Here is a 10,447-nt window from a genome sequence, read left to right on the forward strand (position 1 = left end):
GCAAACAGCAGCGCAGCCAGCAAGCTGAAAGTCTTGTCCAGGAACAGTCGACAAACCCGCAGGAAAAGCATGCAGACGACTCCGTGCAGAACGATGTTGAGCAGGTGATAGGAAGCYGCACTGAGTTCACTGAAGAGGTAGTTGAGTCGGAACGTGAGCACCGTCAGTGGTCTGTAAGACTTGTGGCTCCTTTCCTGTAGACATTTTACAATTCAAAACTGAAACTTAACCAAAATATGATGCCKCAAAGAGATGCAGCATTCGATAAATGAACCTATATTCAGGTATGCTGGAGGTAGACCTTTAACAGATACTTGCCTCGGCCATCGGCGTTCCCCAAAAGTCATTGAGGAACAGGTTGCGGAGAGGCGTGGAGGGCCGGAGGTCCTTGTTGTCGAGGATAGCCGAAACGTCGTCAAACACAAAACCGCATGACAGACTGTTCCAGTAACATCCCACCACCAGCCCAGTCAGAAGCAACATCTCCTTCCATGACATGACAGCCATAGCTGACCMAAGCCGTCATGGGTCACTGTGGAAGAGAACAAATAAAAAAACAAAGAAGGTTTGAAAGGTATTAAATGTAAGAACASCAGGGAGATTTTAATTTGGCGCAATACTGGCTGACTTCAAATTCCAAGACAACAAAATCTACTCATAAGTTTAAAAAGACCTTCAAAGAAAATGTTTTACTTTTTAGGATAATAATGAATTATCTGACTAAACTAAACTTTTTACAAACATAAACACAAGTGTATAGGAGGTAATTAATAACACATATTTAATATGCAAGCAATACCAAACCATAAGGAAACTCTATGTATCTTGATTCTAGGATTGTGGCAGCATGTTCTATGAAGACTATTGCTCATATTTTTATTTTTGGTTTGAGCCATTGTTTTTTCTGACAATTATTTGGATGTTGTGGAGCTAGGGGGATTTTTGCATTTACTTTTTTTAAAAAACTTTAGAACAGTTGCAATGACGCGCAACTGTGGTTAAAAAAAAGAAAAGAAAAGAAAAGAAAAATACATTGTTTTTACAACCAGATGAAGATGCTTGCCATCTTAAAAGCTTACATGATACCTTAACTATGTTTCCAAATCTCAGAGTTGCCTACATGTCACCTCGGAGACAATATTTACTGTGAAATCTTGTCTCTGTTTCCTGGATATTGACACATTAGCATGTCAGAAGTACAGTATTTCATCTTACTAATGTTGCTATTTGCTATGATCTTAGAGGATTATATTGTTAAAAAGACGAACAGATATACTACATCTCAGTGTCGAGAACTTGTAGGGAAATTAAATCTTTCGTGTAAACAGTAATCAAACCACAACTGTGCTGTCAAACCCATCAAACTAGCAGACACTTTAGGTCACTCATTAACAGCACGCGTTGCTTAATTAAACGAGAAATGACGCTGTCATTATTTTTTGAAAGACGTGACACCACAAAGTGTAGAGTATTGTGAAAATGTCAGGTTCGCTAATGTCCCGTTGCGTTAGCAACTTTAGCGGGCAATGCTAATTAGGTTGCTACTACTCTTAAAAAAGACTGGAAATGGTGGAAGTGTAATAGTTTAGTTCTGCCTTACCGAGGAAATGCAAGAGCAGAGACACGAGCTTCAGTCAAACTTATCATAAAAATTCAGGACGGTACAGAAGACTCGGAGTTTTACAATATTTCATTTATACCAACTAGCTTAAACGCACCGCAGCTATCCCTTCCGGTGCAGAGGTGAGCGCGCAAGTTAAACATTAGCCNTAAGTTTAAAAAGACCTTCAAAGAAAATGTTTTACTTTTTAGGATAATAATGAATTATCTGACTAAACTAAACTTTTTACAAACATAAACACAAGTGTATAGGAGGTAATTAATAACACATATTTAATATGCAAGCAATACCAAACCATAAGGAAACTCTATGTATCTTGATTCTAGGATTGTGGCAGCATGTTCTATGAAGACTATTGCTCATATTTTTATTTTTGGTTTGAGCCATTGTTTTTTCTGACAATTATTTGGATGTTGTGGAGCTAGGGGGATTTTTGCATTTACTTTTTTTAAAAAACTTTAGAACAGTTGCAATGACGCGCAACTGTGGTTAAAAAAAAGAAAAGAAAAGAAAAGAAAAATACATTGTTTTTACAACCAGATGAAGATGCTTACCATCTTAAAAGCTTACATGATACCTTAACTATGTTTCCAAATCTCAAAGTTGCCTACATGTCACCTCGGAGACAATATTTACTGTGAAATCTTGTCTCCGTTTCCTGGATATTGACACATTAGCATGTCAGAAGTACAGTATTTCATCTTACTAATGTTGCTATTTGCTATGATCTTAGAGGATTATATTGTTAAAAAGAAGAACAGATATACTACATCTCAGTGTCGAGAACTTGTAGGGAAATTAAATCTTTCGTGTAAACAGTAATCAAACCACAACTGTGCTGTCAAACCCATCAAACTAGCAGACACTTTAGGTCACTCATTAACAGCATGCGTTGCTTAATTAAACGAGAAATGACGCTGTCATTATTTTTTGAAAGACGTGACACCACAAAGTGTAGAGTATTGTGAAAATGTCAGGTTCGCTAATGTCCCGTTGCGTTAGCAACTTTAGCGGGCAATGCTAATTAGGTTGCTACTACTCTTAAAAAAGACTGGAAATGGTGGAAGTGTAATAGTTTAGTTCTGCCTTACCGAGGAAATGCAAGAGCAGAGACACGAGCTTCAGTCAAACTTATCATAAAAATTCAGGACGGTACAGAAGACTCGGAGTTTTACAATATTTCATTTATACCAACTAGCTTAAACGCACCGCAGCTATCCCTTCCGGTGCAGAGGTGAGCGCGCAAGTTAAACATTAGCCSTGCTAGAGGGGGAAAAGGAGTCAGTGGCTTGTTTGAAGTTTTAAAGCATCCGCGCGACCAGAACCGCATTAAAATGCCTTGATCTGTTTTAACGTTACACGCTCGCGCTGTCCACGAGGTTGCGCTTACYTTTTTTTCTTTCCTCCAAAGGCTCACGGTTCGTGTTTGTTTTATTTTCTCGTAGCTGTTGTGTGAGTCGTAACCTAGCAGCAGCAGCAGCCAGAGCTTTACAACATGGACCTTTCAAGATAAATGTTTGCTGCTACTCTACCCTACCTGTGTACCTCAGGTTTGCTTCTGTCAAGTCTGACATGACCTACTGAATTCAACTAAATGTTTTGAATACGTCTTTAAATCAAGGCTTTGAAATACAATTCCTGTACGGTTCATTCATAACAATGAGAAGAGTTGTTTTTTGTTTCCCTATAATGCCACTGAAAACCGTAATAATGTGTTATTGACGATATAATCAAATGGAGGCGCTCTGAYGCAGTRAGCTTACTAACTACATTAATTAACCGAATCTTTAAAAACATCCCTTGTTCAAAATGCCGCCGTCTGSTCTCATATGGGATAAAGTGTCGAAAATTGATCCAAAGACTCTTGATGAATGTGAAAAAGACGAACTGGATGAAGTCTTTCGCATTTTTGTTGCGGTAATTATTTATGGTTTATATTTTACATATTGACATGTTCAGTGTTCTCTACCTTTTTGATTTTAAAACGCATRCTTGAGGAATGAAAGCACTGAAAAATATGTCCTCGCAGTTTTCCTCTGTTTTTGTCCGTTTGTCACACTTAAATGTTTCAGATCACCAAGCAGCGCAAATTAAAAATAAGCTTTTAAATTATAGTTCTGATTAATAAGGGTGAAAGCAATCTAATAATATAACCTGGCTCCTTCTAAAAARGTTATTCCCTCCTAGTCCTAATTGCTTATGCCATTYAATTCAGAAGCACMTGTTTTCTGAAATGAAATGAAATTTTGTCTCATCTCAGATCATCTAAGTATCTTCAGAGGGTTGTGGATCTGATTCTGTGGGTAGGGAGGATCTCTGGTAACAATCCGTCTCACAACAAATCCTGAGATGCCTCTGTCTAAAGTCTTGCTGTATGACACTCGCATGACTGTCATGACATTTTAACATCTCAATTTCCAGACAGCAGAAACAATATGATGACACCATTAGTTGTTGGCAAGCACTGCTAATCCACTTTGCTTTTGTCGCTGGTCATAACTCGGKTATTAGAGATTTTAAGATGCTAATCAGCTGCTACCGGTTGTAGAATAATAAAAAAAAGAAGATTTTGTTGCCACAGTTGCGTATCATGACTGTCGGAAAGTTTTTTTTAAAAATGAGGGCAATGTTTACAAACCAAAAAGTTTTCCAAGAAAACTATGTCACCCTTGGCAACAACTGCCATCAATTGTTTGTGAAGCTCAGCAATGAGTCATTTGTATCGCTATGGAGGTATTTTGGCTCTCTCTTCTTTGTCGCATTGTTTTATTTTATTTACATTGAAGAGTTTTTGAGCATTAACTATCTTGTTTAAGGTCATTCCAAAGCACCTCAATTTGATTTTTGTCCAGACTTTGAGTAGGCTATTCCAGAAGTTTCCATTCCTTTGTGCATTTAGGGATAGACTTGTTGCTAAGCTTTGGATCACTGTCTAAACCTAAATATGGTTGGGCTGATGATCACAGACTGATGCATATTTTTCAAGACTGTTTGGTAGAGAACAGAATTCATGCTTCCATCAGTAATGGAAAGCCCTCCAGGTCCTGAAGTAGCAAAGAAGTTCCTGACCATCACACTGAATGAATGAATTCGGAATAATGCTCTTTTGCTGATGTGTTGTTCTAGTTTTAGAGCAGATATAATGGAATGCACTACTCCCACAAAGTTCTGCCTTTTTTTGTTCATTACGCAGAACAGTTTCCCCAGCATCTTTGGGTTCCTCTAGGTGGGGTTTTTTCTGGTAAATATGAGAGACCTTTGTCTTCGCTTTGGTCAAGATTGTTTTTTCAGCTTGGAAAGACTGATAGATTTCAATTACTTATTTCTCATTTGTTCCTGTTTTTCCTTAGACTGAGGCATTATGTGTTGTTTTTCTGAGATGTCTTGGCCTCCTTCGTGTTGTCAGATAGGTTCTATAGATGCAATAAACTGATTTGACAGATTTAACAGTAATCACATATAAGTGTGTCTGGTGAAGTTAAACTCTTCTATTCCAGGAAAGTTGACAGTTAATTCCTGACTTTAAGGAATGGTGTTTTTTCACATAAGGCCAGAATGGTTTTATCTTAAAATTTCTGTAGTGGTCTGAAACATTTAAGTTTAACAAAAAACAGTAAAGTGTGAGGGACAAAATATTTTCATCTATATAACTTGTGAATTGAATTCATGCACAGACCAGGTATAACATTGTGACAACTGATGAGTGAAGTAACRGCAGTTATGTCTTCATCATAAACCCTGCTTATGGGATAAACTGGGCAGCAAGTGAACTTTTTTTCCCCACACTTTGTGTTACAAAGTGGATAAATGGGCAAGTGTAACAATTTGAGCGTATGATGAAAGCCAAAAGACAATGACTTAGCCAGAGTTGAGGACTGTTTTGGTCCATGGTGGTCAAATCAAATCATCATCACGTTAATATATCCAGTAGAGTAAATGTATCGAAAGGTTTTCACACAATATTMAAACTCTCTGGTTGTTTGATAGATTCTTCACTTCCACTGACGCCAACGCATGATGTAGATTCTAGCAAAGTTGACAGGGGATTAGGGTAAATCATAACTAATGTAATCAATGCAGTAGAGTGTTTAACTGTAAAATCTGTAAGACATGCCTTCCTAAAGCCTTATAGGCTCTGTTGATCTCTATCAAAATAGGTTAAAAGAAGGAATGGTAGTGAATGGACAGAGTCATGGCTAATCCAGGGTCATGATTCACCTAGAGAGCAAGGGCTGGTCTGTGTGGTCCAGTCTGGTAGACAACGATTCAAAAGACAACACTCTGATATGCAACAATTGAATAGACGGTACTGATATCATGAAGAAGCATTGTTGTGATGACATGCGGAAGGGGTGTTGCCTAAAAGAGTAGGAGCTTCTTCTTAAAGAGACAGAGGAAATTTCAGGGCACCTTTCTTTACATTTATTTTTAATATGTACATTTTCATAATATCTGGGGATAATATAGTTTTTGCTATAAACAAAGGCATATATAGAAAATACATAATACCCCCGTTAGAAACTAATGCTCTTCTGCTATTTTTCCCAATGTTGGGGATTTTATGGTGTGGTGAATCATGTTTCCTTAAAGAAATCTGGCCAGGGCAGTGTTATGGTTCTGACTATATTCCTCTGCGAAATCTTGTGTTGACACATATCACCCACAGGTATGGTCATAATGTTATGCCTGATTGAGTTTGAGTGACAGATGGTGCATGTATATCAAGTTGTCTTGATTTTGTTATATATATATATATATAGCCTATGTATAGTTAATGGATGGTTCTTACATTTGACTCAGCAGCTCAACATCTGCTGAAGTCCTCACTCAGCAATAAAATCTGAGTATCGTTACTGAGCTTTGATAAGTCGAAGGAAAAAAATGTCTATGCAGCTATAACCTTCTACATACATATATTTCTGTTTTCACCTCTCGCCGTTTTCGACTGCGAGAGATGTACTTCCTCAATGTTATTATTAGATTAGCGAATGCACTGTTGAAAATCTTTCCGACTAAATCATGTTTTCCATGCAGACAAAAGAATGGGAGGTGAAGGATAAAGCCACGGAGAACATTATCCGCGTCCTCCGAGTGGGTCAGGCCCTGCTAAAGGTGTCGGGTTTTGTTGTTTCTACACTCTGCTCTCTCCTGTGCACATCTGCTYGCAAGCTCACGGGAGTGATTTATTTTTGACGAAGGAAGAACATTTCATATGTAGTTTATAGCGCCGCGATGGTTGTCAGGGCATATGGTGCTCGCTTGTGATGTTACACAGACGTGATGTATGTTGGTTGGTTTGAGCTCTTCAATCTCGTCTCTGTCTCCACCTGTTAGATGAAAGAGCGCGAGGTTAAGCTCCATGAAAGCTTCATCGACGACATCGGTGTAGAACACGTCAAAACCGGTTCGTAAGCACATGCCGTTTGATGGAAAAACACATTTTTTTTAATGAAAATAGCATGTTTATAGTGTTCTCTTTTTTTCTCTTCTAGAAAACGAACTTCGTGCAAAAGTGTCCAGGCTGGAACAAGAGCGCAAGGTAAGGCTGTGGAGCAATTCTGTATTTCAGGCAGGGATGCACGATATTTGGGTATTAACATCACGTATATGTCGATGTTAGTCACATTTTAACATATCTGTATTAGGGTTGCAACTAACGATTATTTGATTAGTCAAATATTCTTAYTATTAGTCGATTTAAAAATTGGCACATTTTGCAGATTTTTTATTAGACAACTTAAGTTTAATGCAGGGGCGGATCTAGAAAAATATTTATGGGGTGGYAAGAGGGGGGCAGGGATTTTTTCAGGGGTGGCAGCATATGCCAGTATATATTTTTCAGGGGTGGCAGCATATGCCAGTATATATATATGTGTGATTCATTGAGTTATGTCCAGAAAACCATTTTATTCCAATGCAGGACGAGCAGAAATCTATCACAAAAATATTTATCAGACATATTAAATACGGCTTAAAATAAAGAGGAGAAAACTGATGTTTGATAAATTCTCCATGACACAAATCTATAAACAATTTTGTTTCTGTTAGTTCTGTCAAGATGCAAGAAGGGGCAAATTTCTCATATTGGTTAATCGTTTTATTTTAAATATGCTGTAGGAGCCGTAGTTTGATGATTAGTTCAGTTTTTGTCGCTTGTTTAACTTTTAGGAATTGCAGCGGCTGCAGACAGCGCGGCACAATAAAGGTACAATAAAGCTGATAAACAGGTGAAGAACCAAACACCACTTCTATTCTGCCTTTTCCCGTTCTGTGTGTCGGCTGTACGCTGACCCGTTGCCATGACAACCAATAGACAACAGCTCAACAAGCAGATAGAGCAGAGATTACCGATCAGGGGAATCAACACCAAAAAACAAACATTTCCCACACAAAAAAGTATCAAAAACACCAAAACAGAACATTTAGTCTGCTGCATTATGCTGTCAGGCTTGATGTCTATATTGTGATTATTATTAAGTTTTCGCCTGAGGACAGTGGCTGTTTAAATCAGCTAATCAACATTAGCTGATTTAAACAGCTGCTCTACTGATGACTTGGTGTGCAGGTTGACCTGTTTTAGTGCTAACGGAACCAAAACACACCGAACTGCGCAGCACATGTTAAGGTTATCAAAGTCAATGGAAAGCTAGCAACAGTTAGGCTAGCATAACTGACCCACTGCTCACTTGTTCAATGTTTTCTTTAAGTTAAACCTTTTTCCTCATGTTTTCTTTAAGTTAAAACTTTTTCCTCACCTGTTAAATCTGTAGCCCTTGTTATCTAATTCATAGGGTTGAATTAACCGCTAAATATTGCGTCCATTTTTCAGATTCTTTGCGTGACTGTGGTGATTTCCTGACCACCCATTTTGTTGACTCAATGGACAGCAATGGCGCATATGTGGAGCACGATAAGTCACGTAATGTCCAGTCCAGTAATTTATATCCATCCAAATCAATGCTGCTGTCTCGCGCTAAGTCCTACTCTCACACTATGGAGTGAAAATAGTCTCAAAATATCTGTGCGTGTGTAAAAAGATTGGTGCGTGTGTAAAAAGATTATTGCATGTGTAAAATGATTTGTGCATGTGTAACAGGATTTGTGCATGTGTAAGAAGATTTGTGTGTGTGTAAAAATATCTGTTTTTGTGTAATAAAACAAATCTTCTCCTACGCCTATACATGTTGAAAAAGTACACACAAATCACCTGGTACACACACACAAAACTGCATTTACACACAGATCCGGTTACGAGTGTACAACTATTTTTGAGACTCATTTCACGCTTCAGGGAAGCGCCCAGATTTGTGTGTAGTTGATGCGTTTACATGCTAGTGAAAGCTGGGACATCTAAGTTTTACTCTGAGTCTAGTCCTCTGATGTTTCTCACTGTGCTTGTGCCGAAGTGGCAAATACGTTAGTTCGGTGGAAAATGGTAGCAGCACTTCCTTACAATATCCTAAAATTATTTATAGACATATTGTGCATTTTTGAGCGGTACAGGAGACTAAGTGGTCTGAAAAAGGACCACTGGGTGGCGGAATGGTTCGCTGGCCGGAAAAATAGTCAGGCAAACCCAGAACCAAGACGGAGCGTCCCGGTGGTCTGTCCTCTGAAGTAAGTAGGAGCTAAACCTGCAGACATTGTACTCTGATCATAATGAGACATGGAGTAATTATAAATGATTTTAGATTACGTTTTATATGTCTGGTATTTTGATACTCTGCCCTCTTCATATGTTTCAAGTTTTATGATGCCGAAGTCGACAAGCATCTTCAGGAGATTATGGCAGTCATGGATATTGGTCACCATCACTGAAACTGTATTTTGTTTCTTCAGCAGTAATGAAGGTAGATCTGGACCTGAGGAACATCATTTGCTGCTAGACTTTATTCACCAGAACAAAAAGAAAGGTCTTTCATTTATGTCGACTTCTCAACATACTTAAAGATTTAGTCTAATGTTCACACATAGGCCTGTCACAATAATCAATAAATCAATTAATCGGATGATAAATTAAAACAAACTCAATCATTTCCATTGGCATGATTTATTGTTTCTCTTTTTTTCTCTCTTTCTACCAAAAMCTAGATGATTAAAGTCTTCAGTTTGGTGCTTTGGTCTTGATWAGACCTTATTTTGAAAAGCAAGTTTATTTAAAAAGACTACAAAATTCATTAGTTTTATTTATTCTGGATATTAAAAATGTCTTCCAGTTCCAGTGTTAAATGTTCATTAGAATTTGAGAATGTGTTCTTGCATTATTATTTCGTCATTACCATTATATAACTTAAAAAATGGTCTCAAAAGAACTATATTATCGTTTGTTGAGAACTTTGGAACAATTTATCATACAGTAAAATGTTTCATGGTGACAGACCTATTCACACATCCTCCAGAATCTTCAGATTAAACTGTTTGTGTCTGGACCCCATTTCATTGACCCTTAAAGAAATATATACCTCGTCTGCAAACAGGACAAGCCTGCTGTTCCTGTTCGTCTTCATTTCAAGTTGATTAATGTAGATGGTAAAATATATTCARATGATTTCGATTTTCACAAGCAGTAAATTTCTTTCTCAATTGATATTTTGACACAATTGACAGCTAATAAACACATATTTAAGAAAATAAATATTTTATGCATTTATTTAAAGCACCACTGCAAAAATAGCCTTCACAGCAAAACATCTAATGTAAAACATTTGATCAACATAAAAAGAAAAATTTCTACATACATTGTGATGATTCAAGTAATTTTCAGGTTCAGTAATGTTCTGTCACTGTCAGGTCTGTCAGTGCATCAGCTGTTCAGGAAAATCAACA

At 37.6% G+C, this 10,447-nt stretch overlaps 2 protein-coding genes across 2 annotated transcripts in view; one reads left to right on the forward strand and one right to left on the reverse strand.

Moving 5' to 3' along the window:
• The window catches only part of LOC103465671 (transmembrane and TPR repeat-containing protein 3-like), an 8,991-nt gene extending 6,139 nt beyond the window's left edge, over positions 1-2,852 (reverse strand). Inside the window, exons 1-3 of the mRNA XM_017305141.1 lie at positions 2,713-2,852; positions 319-532; positions 7-194 (exon numbers count right to left, since the gene is read on the reverse strand). Of these exons, the coding sequence (XP_017160630.1) occupies positions 7-194; positions 319-507 (377 nt within the window). The 5' untranslated portion in view covers positions 508-532; positions 2,713-2,852. The remainder of the gene's footprint in view (positions 1-6; positions 195-318; positions 533-2,712) is intronic.
• Positions 2,853-2,886: 34 nt separating this feature from the next.
• cep290 (centrosomal protein 290) overlaps positions 2,887-10,447 on the forward strand; it is a 77,781-nt gene continuing 70,220 nt past the window's right edge. Inside the window, 4 exon segments of the mRNA XM_017305142.1 lie at positions 2,887-3,538; positions 6,656-6,733; positions 6,956-7,025; positions 7,114-7,160. Of these exon segments, the coding sequence (XP_017160631.1) occupies positions 3,431-3,538; positions 6,656-6,733; positions 6,956-7,025; positions 7,114-7,160 (303 nt within the window). The 5' untranslated portion in view covers positions 2,887-3,430.

This window comes from Poecilia reticulata, linkage group LG6 (genome assembly GCF_000633615.1).
Source record: "Poecilia reticulata strain Guanapo linkage group LG6, Guppy_female_1.0+MT, whole genome shotgun sequence".
Classification (NCBI taxonomy): domain Eukaryota; kingdom Metazoa; phylum Chordata; class Actinopteri; order Cyprinodontiformes; family Poeciliidae; genus Poecilia; species Poecilia reticulata.